This window comes from Myxocyprinus asiaticus, chromosome 6, assembly GCF_019703515.2.
Source record: "Myxocyprinus asiaticus isolate MX2 ecotype Aquarium Trade chromosome 6, UBuf_Myxa_2, whole genome shotgun sequence".
NCBI classification, from domain to species: Eukaryota; Metazoa; Chordata; class Actinopteri; order Cypriniformes; family Catostomidae; genus Myxocyprinus; species Myxocyprinus asiaticus.
The window spans coordinates 5,269,465-5,294,492 of record NC_059349.1 but is presented as its reverse complement, the minus strand read 5'-3'; the positions used below and the strand labels follow the sequence as shown (position 1 = coordinate 5,294,492).

Sequence of the window (25,028 nt, the reverse complement as noted above, 5' to 3'; positions counted from 1 at the left end):
AAGACTACTTTAGTCACTTCATATGCATTAGACATGTAGAACATCCGCGTTTGTATATCAGTGTCAGTATTGCATGCTTTAGGTGCAAAACTTTTAATGTAGGATATATTGTAAGATCACTGAATGAAACACTGATGAAAATAAACACCCTTATTATTATAACTTAATTAAATAAAATGTAATAATCAGCATTATGTGCTTGCATACGGCTTTATTGAATGTGTTTTTGCGTGTATTATATGACGCTGGCGTATTAGCACTATGTATAGTGATGTCATTATGCGATGACGTAAATTAACTGGTGAATCGTTTTTTTTTAACCGGTTCATTGAAACGAACCTGAAAGAACTGGTTCGGGTAAAAGAATCAGACTTCCCATCACTTGTGAAAATCCCAGTTTTGTTATTATTATTATGTTTTATTCAGAAGTGCACTTATCAGGAATACTGATATAATCCAGTAAAGTGCCCTTTGTCACACTTTTGCAAGTTATATGCTGCAGTTAGGCCTATATGGTTATGCCCCACACAGTAAAATGACATTAAAATTACATTAATTGTGAACTGCTAACATTTATTTGTATTAAAAACAGTTATGAATAGTTCTGTTGTCACTATCAAAGGTCATTGTGACATTCTGGCAACCAGTAAAAACCATGAGAGCATCACACAGCAGAGATATGATATTTCCATTATAAGCTCCAAAACCACTCCAATGAGAAATCATTAGTATCTATGGTTTGATTACCGCCTTTGGCGGTTTGTGGTAATACAAATCCCTAATTATTAAGCAACTACATTAAGACACGGTGCCGTTAAGGTGTGTGTAAATTCATCGGGAGACACGCTTTGAGTTTTCATTGCATCTGTACTGTTTGTACTGTGTGACAATACAGAAAATAAAGTGATTTCTGGATTACTACATCAAATTTTTCCTGGGATGACTGATATAAATAATCAGATGTTTATTGAGAGTGGGTAATTGAACTCATACACTAAACCGTCATGAAATCTAGTTTACATGAGGGAAGTTCCATGCCTGTTACTTTGTGGTAACTAGATGTCTTTTTTAAGTCATTGAGTGAGTATTTCAGTACAGTCATTTATGTTGTGTCATTCAAGCCTTTATTGTAAAAGATCATGTTGATAAATGGGTTTATAGCACTTTCAACATGTTGTCCACTAAATTCAGCGTGTGCTGTGTAGTTGTCTGACCACCTCCCCTTTTCTCTCAGTGCGGCTACAGCAGTACGGAGCTCCACATGCATAATTCTCGTGCCCAGTTTAAACTGTAGCCTGAAAACAGAGACTGTGTCTGAAAATGGGAAAATGCTGCCTTCAGGGGGCTGTATAAGGAGGTAGGATGAAATAAGGTGCTTGTCATGCTGATCTTTGCTGGAGGCTGGTCTTAGTTGGTCAGGCTGGTCTTAGCTGGTCAGGATGGACAAGCTGGTATGAACTGGGAGACTAGCTGGTCTCCCAGCCTGACCAGCTAAAAATTGTTCAAACCCCCTCTGAAACCAGCTAACTGACCAGCCTGTTTAGGCTGGGCGACCAGCTAAAACCAGCCAACCAGTTTAGGCTGGTTCTAGCTGGTCTTTTCAGCAGGGACAGCAAGGGTCTGCAACATTTTTGCATGAAGTGACATTTTTAATTTCTACTGTTAATCCCTGTGCCAAACCTCCTCCAAAAAGACAGACATACAGATAGACAGACAGACCCTGTCCATGCAGAATAAAACAACTTTTATAAGTTTACTAAAATGGAGTCTTCATCTCATATGAGTGATCGAATTTATACATACATTTCAAAATTACTGTTCATTTAATTGAGTAAAAAAATTAAATGCCAGCTTGTAAATCTCAGCGGTAACTATTTATTTACACCAGGCAAGTAAGCTATTGTTCTGAAAGCAAAACGCTACTAATATTAAAAAAAACTGTAGGCTGTAATCTGCTCAACAGCACAGCACGACCAACGCAAAGCAGACCCGTTTTATTCACGTGACCCTCCACTGTAGCGCTGCTAAACCTGATATGTGTCGCGCATTGAGTGGCTTGTGATGAGTGGTAGTTGTGTGAAGGGTTTTTCCGGGCTGTGTGCTTCTGCTGACTAGCATTGTTTAGTCACACTTTAATGCATCTGCGAAGGACTTCAACATGTGGATAGACTAAAATTCATACTTCTCTCTCCTGCTTCGCTCGCGTGCGTGCGAGTAAGTGAGTGATTATTACAAATGCCAGTGGTGGATCAAGCAATAATTTGCGGACCCCCTGCGGTACCACCGCAGACCCCCTGGGGTCACGGACCCCCTGTTGAAGACACTTGATCAAGAAAGTTACTAAAGGAAAAGTACCAGGACTCTGGGTGGGAAAGGGCCTCATGTGATTCCCTGGGTGCTGCAAAAAATATTGGCCCTGAATCTAGGAACTATTTAAGATGAAGATAGGCCGATTTAGATCGGTTGCCAATCGATCGGTGCACCCCTAGTTTTATTTGTTTGGAGAGGCTTTAGGACACTAGGATAAATAATTTTTGTAATGCTACAACTTTTGATTGCTTTGTCGTATCAACACAATTTTACTCCGTTACAGGTTACATGATTGAGAACAAAAGAAAAGCTACATTTTTTTAAGTTTCTTAGGCTGAGAGTCTCAGAATTTATCATAAGCTAGCTAGCCTATATCATTAAAACATTTAAAAAGTTTTCTTTAAAATGATAGCAAAGACATGACCCTCATTTGTTTTTTTTTTTTTTGTCAAGTTATAAGCCTTTCATTTTGGTATGACACTGAAACAGGAAATCTTTAAAAACACCCTTCAGAGCTTAAAGGGATAACTACGTCTTTGTAAAGATAGCGTTTTGCAAATGTTTCCACAAGCATATGAAAGCAAGCATATTTCCCTCTGTCTGGTAGGCATGAGTGCCGCTTTATGTAAAGCAGTGCTCGTGTCCACCAGACAGAGGGAAATATGCTTGCTTTCATGTGCTTGTGGAAACATTTGCAAAATGCCATCTTTATAAAGACGTCGTTAAGAAAACAGCTCTTTTATGCTTCAGAAGACGCACACAAAGCCATCTCTCTCTCCTCCCGCTATACTCCTTTTGCAGCATCCATGGAACTGCACAAGGGAGGCATGTGAGGATGGGGAATAGAGCATGGAGATTGAGGAGGATCTATCACTTGCCTAGCCTGGTGATACAGCTCTCGCCGAGGTGTGTTTATGGTTGGCACATAAAACAAGAAACGCTTTGCTCTTGGCGCGCTTTCGTTCTGAAAGCCAAAGCTGGTCCCCTCTCCTCCCGCCATACTCCATCTTTGGCTCATGAGGGACCACAAAAGTGAGGCACGTGAGAAGGGGATATAGTGCGCAGAGAATTTTAGGTTTCTCCTCTCCTCCATCTAAAGCGCTTCACCTGCCCAGTATGACCTTAATGACACGTTCGGCGGAGTTTATTATTAGAGACTGCGATGCTTGAAGTTTCTCACTTGTGCTTTACTAAACAAATTGGTTCACCGCGTTAGCATGCTTCCAAGTTTTGCTGCTGGTGCCGTTCTTTCCAGAGCCGTGTGAATGACTTAATGTTCTCCCTATTCATTGAGAGTTCAGGTCTCTGTCTGTCGTCTTGCGGTGCTTATTAAACATGCTTCTCATTTCCCCTGCCGTTGTGAGCCTGGAATGAGTTTGTGTCCTGACACAGGTCATTTCGATTCCTGTTTTTACCGTTGTTGACATCATGCTAGAAGACAGCTATGTCCCAATAACACCTAGTAGCTCTCTCGCTTTCCTCGCTGTTGCGAGCCGGGAATGAGTTTGTGCTACGTGCTGCAGTTCATTAGGCAACTGCCTCGTTCAACGGCATTATATCCTCTCACAACACGACCACTCACTGACGGTGGGCGGCACATACCCCGGCAAACACAGGGGGTCCGTCCTCTGGAAGTATGTGAATCTGAAATCATGTACGTCCTCTGGAGGCTGTTTTTTGTCGATCGACCGAAAGATGGATAATTTTCATGTTCACAGTCCCTCACCACAGGTCATTCTTGAGTTCGAGACACTAGATACTGTGAGCTTACGCATACTCTCATTGAAGACTGCGGTGCTTTACTTGACTTTGTTCAGGTCATGTGGTGTATCCCTGAGAAAACTTCTTGATGTTTTTGACTAATTCATGATATTGTAAAAAAAAAAATTGTAACCTTGAAAAATGTGTTTGAATTTTTATTTTATTTATTTTATTTTTTTACGTAATCCTCAGACAGTTCTGATGAAATGGGATCTGTTCGGGGAAGCCGAGCTAGACCTGTTTGCCTCCCTGGACACCACACATTGTCGCCTGTGGTACTCCCTGACTCATGCTGTGCTGGGCCTGGATGCCTTAGTTCACAAATGGCCAGCAGGATGCAAATATATGTTTCATCAAGTGTTGTGAAAAATACGGAAGGACTAGGGAACTGTGCTGTTAGTTACACTGGAATGGCCCAACTGCCCTTGGTTTTCGGTGTTAGTGGAGGTCTTTGATGCCTCCCCGTGGAGGATTACATTGAGCAGGGACCTGCTCTTGCAAGCGGGAAAAATGTGTTCGAAAACATTTTTTTAAATGAATAATTAAGTTGCATGGAGAGTATTGTGATATTTTATACTTGATGGTTACACCACATGACATTTTTAAAGTCATTAACATACTTATTTTTTGGTGTAGAAAATGCTATAAAGGTTTATAAAAAAAAATTACAAAACCAAATTGGACACAGAGATTACAGTTCAAGAACATGACAAGTGTTTTAAACTAGACTTAAGATTTCTTATTGTTCACCTTATTTGTCAATAACCCTAATATGTTCACTTTAGACCTGATGGAGTTGAAAGAGGAAAGTCAAGAACTGAATGAAGTGGAGGAGAAACATCAGTACCAGGAACCTGATAATGTCTCAGCTGGAGAAAAATCTTTTCTCCGATTCATTCAGAATGAAAGTTATATCTCACAGATATTTACAAGAGCCAAAAATCCTATCATATGCCCTCAGTGTGGAAAGAATTTCACAAAAAGAGGAACCCTTAAGATTCACATGAGAATTCACACTGGAGAGAGGCCTTTTAAATGCACTCAGTGTGGAAGGAGTTTCAGCCATCCATCAAACTTTAGGATTCACATGAGAGCTCACACCGGAGAGAAGCCTTTCGCATGCCCTCTGTGTGGAAAGAGTTACACGGACAAAACAAACTTTGAGATTCACGTAAGAGCTCACTGTGGAGAGAAGCCTTTCACATGCCAGCTGTGTGGATTGAGTTACGCGGACAAAACAAACTTTCAGATTCACATGAGAATTCACTCTGGAGAGAAGCCTTACACTTGCCAGCAGTGTGAAAAGAGTTATGCACACAAAAAAAGTCTTCATGTTCACTTGAGAACTCATTCTGGACAGAAGCCTTTCACATGCCAGCAGTGTGGATTGAGTTATGCGGACAAAACAAACTTTCAGATTCACATGAGAATTCACTCTGGAGAGAAGCCTTACACTTGCCAACAGTGTGAAAAGAGTTATGCACACAAAAAAAGCCTTCATGTTCACTTGAGAACTCATTCTGGACAGAAGCCTTTCACATGCCAGCAGTGTGAAAAGAGTTATGCACACAAAAAAAGCCTTCATGTTCACATGAGAACTCACTCTGGAGAGAAGCCTTTCACATGCCAGCAATGTGAAAAGAGTTTCACACGTAACGGAGACCTGAAGAAGCATCTAAAGTCTCACACTGGAGAAAAGCCTTACACTTGCACTCAGTGTGGAAAGAGTTTCACACGTAACGGAGACCTGAAAAAGCACATAAGGATTCACACAGGAGAGAAGCCTTACACTTGCCCTCAGTGTGGAAAGAGTTTCACTTTACCAGATTACCTCAAGAGTCACATAAGAATTCACACAGGTGAAAAGCCTTACTCATGCCATCAATGTGGAAAGACTTTCATATTTTACAGTAGTCTAATAAGACATGGGAGAATTCATTCTGGTTAGAAATGACACCAATGTTCTGAGTGTGGCAAGAGATTTGCTGAGTTATTCAATTTAAAATGTCATCTGCACTCTCACTCTGGAGAAAGTCTATTTCACTGTGATCAGTGCGGTGAAAAATCCATCTTTGCATCATATTAAAAAAGACACCTGAAAATTCATACAAATGAGAGACCTTGATTGTGTTCTCTTTGTGTGAAGTGTTTCTATGCCTGTAAAAAAAAGCACCAGAATACATGATAGTGGATTTTGATGGCCGATTTATTGTATCTACAATGTATAAGAATACAAGAATACAAAGTAAACTGCCAAATGGCCTAATAATCAATTTACAAAAAGTAATTAATCAGCAGTAGATCATCAGCGATCGCTTGTCAGTTGTCATATGTCTTATTTATAATATTTTCCATTAATAATTGTGAATTAGTCCAAAAACAGTAATGAGTCTTGGCTTCGTTACAATGCTCAATATGTAAATATCTACCCAATTAAGATTTTTATAGCCTATATTCACCAGATGAAGGGTTTTGGCTACAGAGGGAAAAAAAAGAAACCATCGGTATTGATTTTTGCCCTTAACCGATAGTTCCAAAAAACAACTATCGGCAAAGATTAATCTGTAAAACGGATATATTAATTGACTTCGAAAATACATAATGTAATAGCTTGTGTGCTTAAAGTGTGGGGAAAGCCTTTACTAGCCTTTACTTTGCTTAGAAAGGCACCAGAGAATACATACTGTAGAAGGAGTTGCCCAAAAGAAAAGTATTGTCCACTCGTCTTCAGGTTCAGCGCTTACAAGTAAATAGTGTGGAATTGAGATAAACATAAAGATGAAATTTCTCCCTGAAGAACAATTTTATCTAAGATGGCAATTTAATAAAATTACAAGTTGTGAAATTTGTGCTTGTTCAACAAAGTAAATTTAAAGGCAAGTCAAAGTATTAGTACAGAAAAGTATCTTACTGTCTTACAGTATGAAAATATATCCAATGAAATACTTTTTTTTTTTTTTTTAATACCTCAGTTCCTGTTCTGTACTTTTTTTGGGGGTGTGTGATAGTTTGTGGTTAAAAAGGGTACAATCATTTAATTTATTTGTCTTATAATCAAGGACAAGAATAATGTGTATACACTGATAAGCCAAAACATAATGACCAACTGCCTAATATGCTGTTGGTCCTCCGCGTTCCGCCAAAACAGCGCTGACTCGCCGAGACATGTACTCTACAAGACCCCTGAAGGTATTCTGTGGTATTTGGCACCAAGACATTAGCAGCAGATCCTTCAAGTCCTGTAAGTTGCAAGTTGGAGCCGCCATGGATCGGAATTGTTGGTCCAGCACATCCCACAGATGCTCAATCGGATTGAGATCTGGGGAATTTGGAGGCCAGGGCAACACCTTGAACTCGTCATGTACCTCAAACCATTCCCAAACAATGTGTGCAGTGTGGCAGGGCGCATTATCCTCCTGAAAGAGGCCACTGCCATCAGGGAATACCATTGCCATTAAGGGGTGTACCTAGTCTGCAACAATATTTAGATAGGTGGCATGTGTCAAATTGACATCCACATGAATGGCTGGACCCAGGGTTTCCCAGCAGAACATTGCCCAGAGCATCACTCTCCCTCCACTGGCTTGTCGTCTTCCCACAGTGCATCCTGGTGCCTTCACTTACCCAGGTAAATGCCTCACATGTACACGTCTGCTTACGTGATGTAAAAGAATACGGGACTCATCGGACCAGGCGACCTTCTTCCACTGCTCCAAGGTCCAGTTCCGACTCTCGCATGCCCATTGTAGGTGCTTTCGACGGTGGACAGGGGTCATCATGGGCACGCTGACCGGTCTGCAGCTACGCAGCCCCATACGCAGCAGGGTGCAATGAACTGTGTGTTGTAACACATTCCTCCCGTAACCATCATTAAACTTTTCTGGAGGGTTGGGAACTGAGAACCGGTTCTTGTTCAGAACCGGTTCCATTCTTTAAAAAAATACCGGAATCGTATGATCTTCGTGACTTTCGGTTCTGTTAACGGTTCTCCAGCATGCAGTTTTCCGCCGATGTGGCTGGAACACCATCCTCAAATACTCTGACAGTGTTTCCAGCAGCGTGTCTTTGCAGCAGCGTTGCCCTCTACTGACTTTACAGCGTAAAAACACCGTTCTACCAGTGTATTTAATTCATAGTCGAACGAGTCTCAAGCCGGCTCTTTTTACAGCGCAAAACATATGCGCTTCCAGTACAGTTCGATTCCGAAAGAACCATTCTAATGAGCCGGTTCTTTTGAATCTACAGCACGAAACATACAGCGCTTCCAGTATACAAGTAATCTTATACTGTTGTGCAAGTTATGAATGTCCAACTCGAAATTAAATAAGAAGTTTAAGTCTCACAAGTCTGAAGTACAATATTAGGCTACAAAACAGTCTAAACTGTCTCTGGAACTGTTACTGTTTATTTTTTTCAGATTAACATTTTTATTGGTTGCTTCTCAACATGACACATAACAAAGCAAAACATTCATATTCAGAGTCAACCATTAAACCCCATTGTTTCTCTTCCCCCCTCTCGATCCCTAACTCCACCCAGACCCCCAACAAACATCCCTGTGGCCAAAGTCTGAGTACACACACAGATTAAAAAAAAAAAAAAAAAAAATATATATATATATATATATATATAATATACATATTGTCTCCTAGAACAGTTAAGAATCAGGGTGTATTGAATCACACCGGTTTATGACACAAACAGCATCAAAACTAGCAAAGTGCGCAGAGCTTGCCTGCTCACACGTCCGCTCTTGTGGCTCTTGAAAGCTGTTACTGTTTATTTAATGATGACTTGTGTCTCTATTAAATCAAGCAGTACAGTTACTTACTTGTTGTTCATATGACAATGTATAATTAAAGCTACATGAGAGTTTTTGTAATAAGTGGAATTTTATAAACGAATTAATGAAATATGGCATCACATTTCTTGTTGGTTTGGGTTTGTTTATTTAAAATATAGTTAGGATCTATTATTGGATTGTATTTATGTCTCTAAAAAGTCTGCAAACACCTTCTACAAGAAATTTATTAAATTTGTTTCTAAAAATTTTTACATTTGTTATATCTGCTCTGAATATCTGAAATGAACTCATTATTTGGTAACAGACAGCAGAGGGTAGTAAATACAATAAGAATTGCATTTCTAAATAATTCTTAAAAAAAGTACTAAAAGAATTACTTGAATCGTTACTGGAACCATTAAGGAACCGGAATCGTTAAGAGGAATCTGAACCAGAATCGAATAATTCCTCACGATTCCCAACCCTACTTTTCTTGTGCCACAGTAGACCTTTTGTCGGTTCAGACCAGACGGGATAGTCTTTGTTGCCCTCGCGATGAGCCTTGGGCGCCCAGCACCCTGTCGATAGTTTGTGGTTTGTCCCTTCTCGGACCACTGTCGGTACTTACCACTGCTGACCGTGCGCACCCCAAGCCTTGCCATTTCAGAGATGCTTTGACTCAGTCGTGTGGCTATAACAATTTGGCCCTTATGAAAGTCGCTCAGGTCTCCTGCTCATTTCTCCTCAATCAACACATTGACTACGAGAACTGATTGTTCGCTTACCATCCAATCTACACAGACCTTGACATGTGGCCTTATTAGGAGATGATCAATGTTATTTGCTTCACCTGTGAGTGGTCATAATGTTTTGGCTAATCAGTGTGTCTAAAGTGCTTATTTTACTTAATGAAATTACTAGGAATTAAAAGGAGCACAAATTGAAATGCACACACTGTATTGAGTGACATATTTAATGAATTCGGAGAACAAATTTGAGAGAACATTGGTTTAACATCATCTCATCTCTAGTAGTACTGAATATTTATTCGATGGAAGCATCAAATGCTGTGGTTATATAAGGTAAACCTGTACTACTGTAGTTTTATAGTAGTGCTAAAAACTGTAACTATTTAACTAAAGTGTGTGTAAATCCCCTTCATAACAACAGAGAGAGCCCTTGCATTTCCTGTTTGTGTTGTATAGATGTTTTGTTTAACTGTATCATTGCAAAGTATGGGTTGCATTTTGAATTTTTTGCATTGCCTTGCTGTCTTGTTTGTGGCCTTTGCCTGTGTTCAGACAATGCCTCTGAATTCTGATTTGGGTTGACTGATATGACTGGCATGTTAACAAACCAACAGCATTACAAAGTGCCCCCCCACTCACAAACCCTGGCTGTGGGCCAAACCCCCAAATGTTTTTTCTTCAGTTTTGAAAGCAGTGGGTCTTTTTTATTTTTATGCCTTTGTGTGCACTATTGCAAATTTAATTAAAGAAAACAAAATTAATGTGTGTGAAAAACAGATCAATACTTGAGTCTTTTTTTGTACTATAAAGCTCCATTTTCACAATTTGAAAGTTGAAAGTGGAGATTAACTTTCGAGAACTAGGCGATCTTCTGTTCCACGACTGCTATCGGGTCCTTGAATAAGGTGTAACCTGTGAGTAAGGGCAGCCGGTGGAATTCTGGTGCCCCCTTGGGTAAGATGGTGCCCCCCAATGGAATTGGTGCCCTACGCAGAATATGTAATATGCATATAGGGAGTGGTGGTGCTGAAATGCTTTATCATGAAGTAGCGCAGTGTGTCATAGCTGCCCAAATGTGATCTGCCATGTCCAATTCAATTAACCTCCATGGGTGTCGGAAAAACAAAATTTACAGTGACCGCAAAACACCTCAAGAACATTTTCACGTAGTAAAGGGGTGGTGAAAAATAGTTGCTGCGCTCTCACAAGTAATTCATTTTGATTGACTCTTCTCAGTAGCTTCAATGCAATCTGGAAGGTGACAGACAGAACACGAAAGCGCGGAGCCCAGAAACAGACCGAAATTGCACATGTCAGCCACTGACTGTCTTGTGAGACAAAGTTTTATTCCTGCAGGGGGTGATTCACACTGAACACCAAATCCTCCATGCATCCGCATTTACTGTATATTTCAGAACATTTTATATATTGTTGGAGACATTTTTACACTGGATAGTATTTTTTTATTTAAACTGATAGGTGCAAGGATTCATACCAATGAATGGAAATCTGCTTCAGCATTATCTATAAAAGCTTTTTTTAAGTCTTCATCCAGTAATAATCAACAACTGTGATTGGCCCATCCTGGCCAGTGCTGAGAAAAGTAACAGGTACCACATGACACTGCCTTCCACGCTAGAGGGAGATACCAACTCGTACAATGTAGGGGGGACCGCAGTTTTTTTTGTCTGATTGTGACAGATTCTCACACAACTGCAATGTATCTCATACTAAATTACTTTCAGCATTGTTAAAAAAAAATATTAACAATGACTGATGCATGATTGGGGGGACAAATCACCCCCTTCATAGCACTGGGGGACTCGTCCACCTGTCCCCACCAATTCTATGCTAGTGGGTACAAGACATGTACTTACCGTCTTTCATGAGGGCATGGACTACAATCCGAAGCATTGTGAATGATGTAATTGTAAAAAAAAACGATGGGAATATATAAAACTATTGATTTTAGGTAGATATATTTTAAGTTTATTGCAAAATATTCCGAAATGTGCAAATTGGTAAGTAATTTAAGGGTGAAGAGACACTGACTCAATTACATTATTCACAGTGCATCATGGGAGTGGGCGGTTGCTCCGAGGCAAACTCTGATTTCAAGCTAAATAACCAAAAATATTCCAAGAGGGTTACAAAATAAATAAATCAAAACAACTTATACTAGGGGGCCTGGGTAGCTCAGCGAGTATTGATGCTGACTACCACCCCTGGAGTCATGAGTTTGAATCCAGGGCATGCTGAGTGACTCCAGCCAGGTCTCCTAAGCAACCAATTGGCCCGGTTGCTAGGATGGGTAGAGTCCCATTAGGTTAACCTCCTCGTGGTCGCTATAATGTGTGGTTCTCGCACTCGGTGGGGCGTGTGGCGAGTTGTGCGTAGATGCCGCGGAGAATAGCGTGAAGCCTCCACATGTGCTACGTCTCTGTGGTAATGCACTTAAGAAGCCACGTGATAAGATGCACAGATTGACGGTCTTAGACGCGGAGGCAACTGAGATTCGTCCTCTGCCACCCAGGCGAGTCACTACGCCACCACGAGGACCTAGAGCGCATTGGGAATTGCCATTCCAAATTGGGGAGAAACAAACAAACAAAAAAAACTTATACTATTTTCTAAACAGTACACCATAAAAGTGTATTACTTGCTATCAGAGTTTTATAATTTATAAAGTATAATTCAGCATCTTTATTGATAAAAAATTATAACATTTTGCAAGGGAAAATAAAACATGATTTTATAGTTAATATAAAAAAGGTCCAATTTCACCAGATTCACCACAAAAAACAAAAAAAAAAACATTAACTGACAGAAGTTGGGGGATATTATATTATCATAACCACAATCCCAAAACCGATGGTCAACTGTTTCCTCACCGTGAGACTTAAAATTGAAATGAAATGGCTCCCAAAGTAGCCAGAATTCTATATTATTAAATCTTTTATTCCAAAAGCTAATACGAGGAGGTATAGAAATCTGTATTGTCTTGAGAATTAATTGTATTTATTTTGTATTTAAATAAATACAGTAGAATTATCAAAATTGGACTTCTATTTTGTATTTTCAAACTGATTGTGCTAGTTGTCACGTGACGTCATGAAGGCTGTTCTGAGGTGCTTAAACGTTTCTGCGATTATGAGGTAATGTAATATTGTAGGCTAATGCTTTATTTGAAGTAGTGATGGGAAAGTGAAGCTTTATGAATCAACCAGGCTTTCGATACAAATGTATTGAATTAGGTTATTTACTCGAAGCTTCTGTACATGGTTCAGATTACTGCCATCTGGTACCAAAAAAGTAAGCGCACCTAGTAAGCCACTATGGCTGACAAAGTTTTTATTTTTATTTTATTTTTATTTTTTATTGAACAATACCATGTACAAACAACATGGCAACATTTATACATCATTGCAATATAATAATGAGATCAGGTGCAAAACAGCATAATAAAATAAATAAATAAACCAAAACCAAAAAGCTAGGGTTTGTTTTTCAAATCATATTCTATTATATCAAGAAGCTTTTTTGCATTTGTACTTTTCATCAACATAAGGGCATTTGTATAAGAAATAAGCATATTGTGAAATACAGAAAACCTGGGTTTCACTTTCAAATATTTAGATTTGTGTATATAAAATTTCCCAAGAATAAGGATATTATTAATCAGAAAATCATCTTTGTTGCTGTTCATAAGTCCATAGACAATGTCCTTCTGAGAGAAGACATCAAGAAGAGGAATCTTTGGGTAAAGCCACTCATGAATATCAAGCCATAAAGCATCAACATACATATATTGGAAAAATAAATGATCGGTAGTTTCAATATTGTCACAAAATACACAATTACTAGTTTCAATTCCAAATCTTAGTCGTACAAATTCACTGGAGGGATAAATTTAAAATTTTGAAATTAATTTCCTTAGCTTTGGGAGTTAATGGGAATTTTTAATAATTTGTTCGTAACCTGAAAATTGTTTCTTTTGAGAAAAACTGTGAAATAAAGTTTCTATAAACTACATTAGGGAATAAAATACTATCAAACATATTTCTGATAGTTTTGATGGGAAATTTAGTTTCTTTGAAATCGCAACCTCCAGTTAAAAGTGATGGAAGTCTCAGGGTGGTGGGATTAGAATTTGGAAGAAATCCTTTAATTAGACATATAATAGAGTTGGGGATAGCTTTGATTATAGAATTAAATGTGTTCTGATTACAGGTTATATCATATTATGCCAGAAATTCTCATATGATATAAAACATCCTCTGCTATTGGCTAAATGAAGCACCGACCAGATCCCTTTCTCCATCCAGTCCTTATTATACAGTGATTTGTTTCTTATTGTGATATATCTATTATTCCATATTGGGGTCTTATGTTGCGTAAAATTATGATTATATAAAAGCTTCCAGTACAACAAGACTTGCTGGTGAAACTGTGATAGTTTGATAGGAAGAAGTTGTGGATTGAAATCACATCTAAGTAAAAATTCTATCCCTCCCAATTTTTTACAATTTTCTCTGGGAATATGAAACCAAAGGTTGTTGTTAATTAGAAAAGATTTTAACCAGTTAATTTTCAGGGTACCATTTATGAAATCAAAGTCAATGGTTTGTAGACCTCCATCTTTGAAATCTTTAGTCAGCTTTGCTCTTTTAATGTAATGAACTTTCTTTCTCCAGATATAATCAAAATTAACCTGATACATTTTTTTAAATCACTTTATTTGGAATTGCCAATGAGTATGCAGGATAGATGCACCTTGATAAACTATCCATTTTAGTTAAAAATATTCTTCCCAATAAACTAATATCTCTCAATAACCATGAGTTAAGTTTAGTTTGACATTTATCAACTACTTTCCACAGGTTCATATTTTCGTGTTCAATTGAGTCTTTAGAAATATATATTCCTAAAAATTTCACTGTGGATTTTATGGGGATGTTATAGGCTTCGGTTAACTGACATTGATGAATTGTCATTAACTCGCATTTGTTTAGATTTAATTTTAAGCTAGAGGCTTTAGAAAAGGTGTGAATCGTTTGTAGAATTTTGGGAACTTCTGACAGCTGCTTCATAAAAATGGTAGTATCGTCATTTAACTGGCTGATGATTACTGGTTGCCCAAAAGCCTCAAATGGAGCTATGTTTGAATTTTTAATAAATATAGAAAGCAAAAGGTGCAACCTTGTTTAACTCCACGTTTGATAGAGAATCGGGGTGATGTACCTCCTGGTAAGGAAATGGAACTATTTGAATTTTCATAAAGAGATTCTATAATGCTTCTAAATTTCTTTCCAAAACCAAATATACTTAAACAATGGAAAATAAATGGGTGTTCAGTTGAATCGAATGCCTTAAAGAAATCGAGAAATAAAATAAAACCATCATCATCTATAACATGACTATAATCTAAAATGTCAAACACTAAACGAATATGTTGTGGATGGATGTTCCTTTCATAAAACCAGATTGAGAGTTGCTTATAATATTATGTAGGAATTGTTTCAATCTGTTAGCATATATAATAGTTACAATTTTGTAATCGGTGTTTAATAAAGTAATGGGTCTAAAGTTATCTATAATTTTTGGGTCCTTATCCGGTTTAGGGATTAAAGTTATTACACCTTGTTTCATAGTAGGGGGGAATGTCATATTATCCGTAGCTTCTTTTAACATAAGAGAGAAAGGATCTTTTAATAAACCCCAGAATTGGCTGTAAGGCCATCGCTACCTGGAGATTTGTTTAAAGATAAGCTGTCTACAGCTTTATCCAGCTCATCAGAGGTAATGTCAGCATCACATAACAACACACACTCATCATCTATACTGGGAATTAAATCTTTAATTTGGCTGAAGAAGAATTCAGCATCATCCGAGGAAAAGGCTGAGGAATATAATTTTTTATAGAAAGAGACAGCTTCCTTAGCAATCAAAGTTCGATCTGTAACTACATTGTCATTAATCAATAATGCTTTAATTGAAAGTCTCTCCTGCCTTCTTTTTTCTAGACGACAAAAATATGCTGTGCTTCTTTCCCCTTCCTCAATCCACATTGCCCTGGATCTTATGAAGGCTCCTTCAGCTTTTCAAAGATATATATCATGCAGTTTAGATAACAGAGTTTGTAGCTTATGTTTATCATTATCAGTGAGAGATGTCCTGTTATAATAGTTGTTTATTTCTTTTAATGATGTTAATTTCTGTTAATTTGTTGTTTCTGTTGAGTGATTTTCCAAAATGAATAGAGAATTCTCTCATTTTAAATTTAAGGAATTCCCATTTAGCAATATAGGATGTTAGGGAATCATCATTCATAACATTAGAGATTATATTTTTAATACCCTCATGGAATGCTTGGCATTTTAATAAATTAGAATTACATTTCCAATACCCTTTATTGTTGAAGCTAACACCAGAAGGTTTAAGAACCAACTTAGTCACAGACTGATCTGTGAGAGGAGCTGCTGACATACAACAGTCAGAAACAACATCATAGAGAAAGAGATTAACCAGAAATCTATTCTAGACTTTGCTGCATTATTTGGTTTAAACCAAGAATATTGCTTGGAGTCTGGATATTTGGTGCGCCAGGGATCCAGTAAGATGTGTGTGCGACAGAAATCAGATAGGGTAGGGTTATAAGAGCTATGATGACATTTGGGAGGGTATCTATCAAAGCCATTCATCGTTTACCATATTAAAGTTGCCACCCATAATTACGTTAGCAGTAGGTTAGAAGAGTTTAAGGTCATCAATAACATCGGAAACATCTGAAATCAATTGTCTGTTTTGAACTAGATTATTAAATCCATAAACATTTATCAGGAAAATATACTGTTCATCAAATTTCAAAACACAAATTAACCAGTGACTGTTATTGCTACCTTTAGATGTTACTAATTTACCAAGTGAATTGCAAAACAGAATGGCCAACCCTTCAGATTTAGATGAACCGTGATCAAAAAGAATTTTGTTGGTTTACCCAAAATTTTTCATCCTCAGGTTTTGAGTGCATTTCTTCAGACTAATCCGAAGTATTTTAGATATTTCAGAAATATCACATATCCCATACAGAGATCACACTGTCAGAATGTTGGGAATATTCACATATAATTTATACACATAAAAACATGAAGAGAACATAAAAAACATGAAATAAATAAATAATATATATATATATATATATATATATATATATATATATATATATTATTATATATTATTATTATTTTTATATTTGTTAAATGCCATACGAACAGTAGGTATTTATTCATAGTCACCATAATAATATAAATTACATTGCCAGACACAATAATTTACATACATTTAGTTCTTTTAAAACTACATGTTTTCTGTGCTTGCATCTAATTGTATTAATGATGGAAAGCATTAGAAACTTCAATAATATCAATAACATAACATTATCATTATCATAGAGTGACTATTTGCACTAGGTGTAAACACCTGTTTGCACTGAAACTGTCTGGTGGAAACAAACAAAAGAAAGACAAACTGCTCCTTAAATGTTTCAGATGGTGTGAATGTAATTTTCCTATGTGGATGATCTGGGTTCTGATCCACTTTTTGACCCAGTTTTCCCCATCCTGTTTCCTGTCTCCACTCTTAATATTTTTCTTTAATTCTACTTATAATAAGAAATAAAGTGAATATAAAGGTTGATTTCTCTCAGTGATATGTTGGTGTAGAGTGTCTGTGGGACTCTAAATAAACACACTGCAGTGATGCCCTGTTAGTATTTAATTAGAGGTGCAAATAGAATCTAACACTATTTACACTTAGTGCAAATAGCCTCTGCCTTATTATTATTATTATTATTATTATTATTAAGAAATCCTGTTGTCTTCTTGAAATCTCATATAGCATCCCGTGTTTCTTGGATACAGTAATATTTTGACTTAAGTTCATATTAAGGCACTTATAACTTTAAATCTTAGATTCTGTTATTGTGACTTAATTGAAATAAATAGTAATTCATGAATTTAAAAAAAAAACTAGCTGCTGTTTAAAGACGTTTAGCTCTTTTAGAAATGGAAAATGTCAAACAAATTTTGTGGAGATTTTGTTTGTGTTCCGCAGCTCCTTTCCAGTTGAATTGCAAAGAAAACTGCAAACGCGTCCCCACTCAAGATAGACGTCCACTGAAGTGCAGATGCAATCTTTGTTTAATAAAATATAAAGTTACATCTGAGTGGATTAGAACCTGGGGACTTTTATATAAGGAGTGAATATGTTATCACTTGACCACCCAGTTAGACTCTCAACATATGAGTTGATTGATGTACTTCTCCAGTGACCAACAATATCTCATGACTGAAAGTAGCAGATGTAGAGCTAAAGTTATAACATTTAGTATGTGAAATATTTATTTTAGAGCTTGAATTTATCATCAAAACTGACTATTGCGGTGTAAGAATCTTGCAAGATTGACCAGCGAGGGATCCTATGGAGGTAAATTCATGACTAAAGTCTTTGAGGCATAAAAGCATGTTGAATTGCTCTAATAAAAAAACAAATAAAGAAAATGCATTGTATTATCAATTGAATTTACAGTGCTTGCATTTAAATGTGTTGCGTTTACAGTGCTTGCATTTTGGGAGGCTGAAATTTAACAAGGTTGTATTTTTAAGCATTGAATATTTCATTTGGAAACATTTCACAACTAATTTCATTATTAAAAATTCAACAATAAATATTCACCTTCCAAAGTTCATTTCCAAAATATTCAGTTCATTTGAAAATACCATCTAGATTCAATAGAAATAAATTTTATTTCGCTTAAAATTCAGTGGTTCAAATTCAGTTGGAAATTCAATCTTCCACATCTGGGAACTGCAGGAAAAGCAGCAGAGTACCGATGCACAATCTCCATCTGATGCTATTCGTTCTCACCAGTAGGTGGTGCAATGCGATCGGGTGTTGACTGCTGAAGAACAAAGCTACAGGTAGAGAGAACAGCCATGTACGTTATGATAGTTTGTTTCTCAATTTTAAAAGAAATGAACAGAAACAAGAAAAAGAGAAAATTAAATAATATATTACAATAAAAATAATAAATTAATGAATGAAAAATTAATTAGGCCTAAATCAGTAAACAATAGGCCTACCTTTGTGCACGAGTTGGTACAAAGTGGCTGCATGATATAGTATTAAATTCAGAAGGAATGATGTCGATGTTATACAGTATCTACGGGGAAATTGTCTATCTTGGCGCGTTTTCCCACATTCCTACTCTTTACAAACTCTCGTCTTCTCTGACACCGAAGGGCGCTGTCACGTGCACATTGTTATGCATCGATGATCAGTTTGGGCGCAAAGCGCAGATCTCCACTTAATCAGTAAATGTTTGTACATTTACCCTATGTTAGTGCTTCCAATGCCCTATTGTGCACATGAAATAGGCCTGCCAAAACGTCAACCTCTTTATATTTTTATATAGTCTTCACAGACCCTAGAAGCTTGCACCCTGATGGTCGACCTACAGATTATAAATGAAACACTGCAAACGCACATTTGTTGAACAAAGCAGTGATTGTGTAAAAATGGTAGATCATATCCTCCAGCACAAAAATAATTACAAAACTATGTGTTTAATTATGTCGTTAATTAGTTTGATTATTTAAAAAAATAATTTGAACATTTCTCAGCGAGCTAAATTGCAAGTATTTATAAAGTTATGTACAAATCTATGAACAAGCGACACCATATGGTCAGATTTCAGCACTTCACAATGGACAGCAAAGAAGCACTTAAAAGTGTGTCACGTGTTCACGTTAAGTGCAGGTTTGGGAAACGCACATGAAAAGGAAAGAATGTTTGCAACTTTGTATTTAGAGAACGCTCTTAAGAGCTAAGACCCATAGTTATCGGAAAAGACCCATAGTTATTTAAAAAGTCCCATAGTTATTGGAAAAGCATGCAGCCTTTTGTCAGGTGTATTCTGTTGATTCATGTCTTTTATTTTGAAATTCTAGTTCCTGTTTCATGTCATGTGTTCCTGTTTCCCTAGTCATGTGATTTCTGTTTTCCCTCCATGTTCATGTGTCATGTTTTCATTGGTTTATTGTTTAATTATCTTGTTATCAGTTCTGTTTGTTCATTGGTTTATGTTCTCCCATGTCTTGTATTTAAGCCCTCATGTTTGCATTGTCTATTTGTCGAGTATTGTATGTGATGGTTTGTGTTAGTCCAGTCCATTCCATTCCAGTCCAGTCCAGTCCAGTCCATTCCAGTCCAGTCCAGTCCATGTCCATGTCCATGTTCATGTTTTGTTTTGTAGTCAGGGTTATTGGAGTTTACGTTCTGTAAATAAACTGCACTTGGGTTCTTCATCTTCACGTCCTCGTCATCGTCATCATTGTCAGCAGTTCCAGCATACGTTACACCTTTGTTTCTCATGATCTACGCACTTGGCTGTGAGCGCTCTCCGTTTCACTTTTAAGTGCTTAGAAGCAATGGCAGCTTAGAAAGAAATGGCATGCAAAGAAAATAGTGCAAAACAACGTACATAAATGAAGAGAAATGTCAAGAGATATAAAGCTCTCGCTCCCTCATTACACATGCGTTTTGTGGGTTGCGGTTTCAGGGGCGGCCGTTGCCATATTTACAATGAACAAGAACTCCATTGCACCAAGTCACATACACACACATATTTGTATTTACTAAAACTAACATAATACACACAAATTTTGTTATCCAAAGTCGTTTTGGATCTGTTTCACCTTACCTCAAGGAGAAACGCCCTGTCAGCACTCTTTAATTAAGATGCAGTTGACCACAGATTTTAAACTGGGCTCACTTTGTTTCTTTAACTGTTGCACTTCATATAGTAGTTAAATAAAATCAGCAGATAGTCAGTTAAATAATAGAAGTCAGTTGAATCATAATCGGTTGTTACATGAGATAAACAAATGATAAAATAAAAACGGCACTTGTGTTTATTGTTGATTTGTCTGTCTTTGATTTGCCTACGAGAAACACTGATGCAAATTTTGCACAGCATTTATTTTTATTTGTTGCTTATAATTTCATTAGAATTAAGTGAGAATGTGCACCTGGTGTAGACAAGGAGTGACGCTTCCTGTGTAGACAGCAACATTGATTATGCCAGACAATCAATTAGGTCAGAAGTCTGAAAGAAAAGGGACAGGCTCGGGTAAAAGAGGAAGCGGTCAGCCTATTACTGCTCATATGTGGCTGTTGTTTGTGTGGTGGATGTTAACTACTTCGATAGAGACAAAACATGATCAGTTATCTGCCGAGTGGAACAAACCAATTCAGTGAGAAGCACAACATGACCCATTTCAATTCACCAAAACCTCTTTACTCCTAGAGGTGATAACGGTGACAGAAATGTGGTGCTGCATAACACGGGCTGCGGGCGAGAGCGCCCTTGGGTGCCAGAAAGGAAGAGGAGACGATAAGAAAAGTCATTGATATTTTTCTGCTCTCTCTGATTTTATTTTATCTATTCATCCATTTATATATCTATTTTATGCATTATTATTATTATTATTATTAACCTTGGCTGGGTTTCCCGAAGCACTAAGTAGGACGTTAGTAAAAAGTTTTTGAATCAGTGAATGTAAAACCTGGTGTAGTACTTTTTGTCAGTTTGTGCAGATTGTCCCTTCATTTACCTGTGCACTTGTCTTCTGGATTTTGGAAAATAATTATGTAACATTCTTAAATAATTTAATCACATTTTATGACTAAATATTAAGCCTAATATTTGGATATATTAACAGGCCTACCAACTCCATTGATAAAAGTGTCAATAATTTGTTTAGGCTAATAAATTCATTATAATGTAACGTGGGACTAAATAGAAAATAAATTTAGCATTAAAAATGATTACATTTGTGAATGGCAATTGTTGTTAAAGTTACAAAAAATGTCACTTTTTTTGTGCTTCAGTTCTTGAACACAGTTTTCCCTTGGCACACCCAAAGTCTTGTTTAAGCTATGGCTTCCCAATGATCCAAATATATCAATACAAGTTATTAAACGTGCCTTATTCTCTGATAAACTGTGAAATGCGAGAAAGATACATTTAAGTTGCATTTATGACTTTAGAGCGGTTCAAAGCCCTCGTTAATTTACAAAGTTTTTACTTTACTACTTTGACTCTTTTTGGGAAACGTGCTGTAGAGATTAAGTATTACTTTAATGATACTAATGTAGGGCTTTACTGGTTGTTTAGATCAGTGTTACTATCAGAAATAATTAATAATTATTTCTTTAGTTATTAATTAATATTTAAATTAATTAATTGAATCTAACTCATTAAAACCTCATATGGGGCTCCAGTAAATGTAGTGCGCTACGTTTAGGAGCGGGTTTGGTTATTACCAATAATTAATCATTATTATAATGATTAATTATTAAAATCAATAGAACATTGATGAGAATCAATGTTAGCTTTTTTAATCCTTTAAATCAACAATTATCAAAGATAATCGTTAATTGTTAACATCGATGAAACATTAACTAAAATTAACACTAGCTTATTGATCATTCAAATTCAACCTTCATCAAAGATAATTATCAATTATCAAAAATCAACAGAATATTAATAAGGATTAACATTGACGGGGCACCACCCTGGAATCAGGGACTAATAACCAGATAGTATAACAGTCTCAATATTAGATTGTTTTCTTAGGAAAATCGACATCCGAAGAATATCGATTTTCGGGAAAAAACAATGAATGAAGGTTTGAATCCGAGCACTGACATTCCGTCCGCATGTGATACAGGTGTATACAAAACAAACCAAAACACTTCTCTTTGTAATATAAACAAAGTTTATTTATGCAGTAATATCAATTAATAATTAATACAATTCAGTCAATAAACTTCCGACATACAACTACAAACTAAACAGTGATATGATTAGATATGGAAACTAAAATAATCCTATAACACATAAGGTGTGTGTGTGTGTGTGTGTGTGGTTAGTACGAGAAAGAGAGAGAGAATAAAGTGACAGCCCTAAAGCTGATTTCACGATCGTGGGAGAGAAAGCAGCTGTTAGTTTATCACTCAGAGACGTGGTGGACGGCTCGTAAAAGTCCCCAGTTCTTTGACTCTTAATGGATCAAAACAGTTTGCCGGTCTCACCCGCGATGGCGAAAATGCACAACAGTCCAATTTGGTTGGACCACAATACAGCAAAACAAATTTGTGATAATTAATACCCTGAGTATTAGTAATGAGCGGACATGGCGGTCCGTAAACTGTACAAGCAAAAACCTTAAAACACAAGAATAACACACTATAATATTCTATATCTGCCCAGACGTAAACCTCTTAATTGAATCGCATGAGGACACAGGTAGAATGTGTGTCCCTCCCTCCTTTAACTCCGACCCGGTTCCTTGAGGCTCGTGTGATGACGGGAGGCCGTTTCCTCACTCTGTTGGCGGGCACGGCTGTTGATTCTTGGCGGGCTGGTGGAGAACTTCAGAAATGACGACTTGATTGAAGATGGAAGAGAAATCTTTAATCTCTTCACTTCTGCAGGCAAACGGATGAAGATGCGGATTGCTCGGCGGTCTCCTTCGGATCCGTTAGAGTGTTTGGTTGAACACAGAGTAATCTCAACTCATCCAGCGAGATGGAGATTGTATGGCCACAGTTTCAAGTCGGACATTACTTCCTTGTGCCACGAGGTTGCACCTGAGAGCAGCGATGAGCTACGTCTATACAGGGCGAACAAAGTTGCTGGAAGCAAATCCCAGAAGCATTTCAGAGGTATTTCTACTCCTGATGATGTCATGGTTTGAGGGACGTTCTGTTGTGTGCCTCATCCAGTAGGAGTTGAGAGTTCGATCCTTTAGTGAGCAAGGCTTCATGGGATTTGTAGTCTGTTTTGGACTCTCTTTGTTTGATTTTGGCGCGATTTTTATCAGTATAATTTATGACCTGGTATGTGGGGACCTGAGTTAGGTTTTTATGACTGTGTTAGGCCTGCCTTTGTCTTCTTTCTGAATACATGAGGCCCAACACTAACGTTCTACTTAGTACCTCAGGAAACCAAGCCATGGACAAATTCATGAAAAAATGTGGGACTGGTCACCCTACTACATTTTACGTACTGCCTACCTACACAGCAATCAGCTCTTCAAACATCTGAGTTATGTAATAACCTGGACAATGAATCTGCAATCTTTTTATAATTTTTTTAAAAAGCCAATGCATTCCACATACTGATCTGCACTTCACTACAACGGTCCAATGGATCGAGCTGTGCCCAGCTTCACCACACCTTTTGATAGAGATTTTGATAGTTGACAGTTAAATAAAACAGGTTGTGTATCTAAGAAGTAGGCTAAGTAATTTTGCATGCAGATGCAAGGGATATCAGTAGGCTATTTCTAAAACAGACAACTAATATTTCTCTGGCACTCGTTGGTTGCAGAACTCATGCCTACGCAGAAGAATGTTGGCACGAAGCCCTGTCTATAGACCCTTCCCTGACTAGTATGGTTTGTGTCACAGGCATTCTTTAGTCCGGTTGCTTAATATGCAGAGAGATAATATGTAGTTGTAATAAAGCAGCAGTGGATAATTATACTTTTGCCTGGCATTGAGGAACTGATGATGATGCGGGTTGACCAATCAGTGGAAAGGTGCATTTCATGCCCACCCACATGTGCAAATCAAATATCTATCTATTTTCTACCCATGAACAATTTTGAAAAACAAACTATCAAAACGTACATGGCTGTTCTCTCTACCTGTAGCTTTGGTCTTCAGCAGTCAGCACCCGATCGCATTGCACCACCTACTGGTGAGAACGAATAGCATCAGATGGAGATTGTGCATCGTTACTCTGCTGCTTTTCCTGCAGTTCCCGGATGTGGAAGTTTGAATTTCCAACCAAATTTGAACCACTGAATTTGAGGAAGCGAATTTTGTTAAGCGAAATAGAATGGGCTGAATTTTACCTATTAAAAAATCCAGATGGTATTTTCAAATGAACTGAATATTTTGCAAATGAACTTTGGAATGTGAATATTTATTGTTGAATTTTTAATAATGAAATTAGTTGTGAAATGTTTCTAAATGAAATATACAATGCTTAAAAATACAACCTTGTTAAATTTCAGCCTCCCAAAATGCATGCACTGTAAATGCAACACATTTAAATGCAAGCACTGTAAATTCAACTGATAATACAATGCATTATTGTTATTATTATTATTATCATTATTATTATTATTATTATTATTAGAGCAATTCAACAGGCTTTTATGCTTCAAAGAATTTAGTCATGAATTTAGCTCCATATGGATCCCTTCTAGATACGACACAACTGTACGGCTAGAGGTTTTTTTTTTTTTTGCCTTTGCCTTTGCCTAGGTGTATAACCTTACGATTCAACGATA

The 25,028-nt window shown here is 37.2% G+C and overlaps 2 protein-coding genes across 3 annotated transcripts in view; one reads left to right on the top strand and one right to left on the bottom strand.

The window, feature by feature from the left end:
* LOC127442933 (uncharacterized) overlaps positions 1-25,028 on the bottom strand; it is a 235,004-nt gene that overhangs the window by 76,941 nt on the left and 133,035 nt on the right. The window lies entirely within an intron of this gene.
* LOC127442864 (gastrula zinc finger protein XlCGF57.1-like) overlaps positions 1-25,028 on the top strand; it is a 50,588-nt gene that overhangs the window by 10,553 nt on the left and 15,007 nt on the right. For both annotated transcript variants that reach the window (XM_051701141.1, XM_051701142.1), the window contains exon 2: positions 4,857-5,930. In XM_051701141.1, coding sequence (XP_051557101.1) covers positions 4,857-5,930 — 1,074 coding nt within the window. The remainder of the gene's footprint in view (positions 1-4,856; positions 5,931-25,028) is intronic.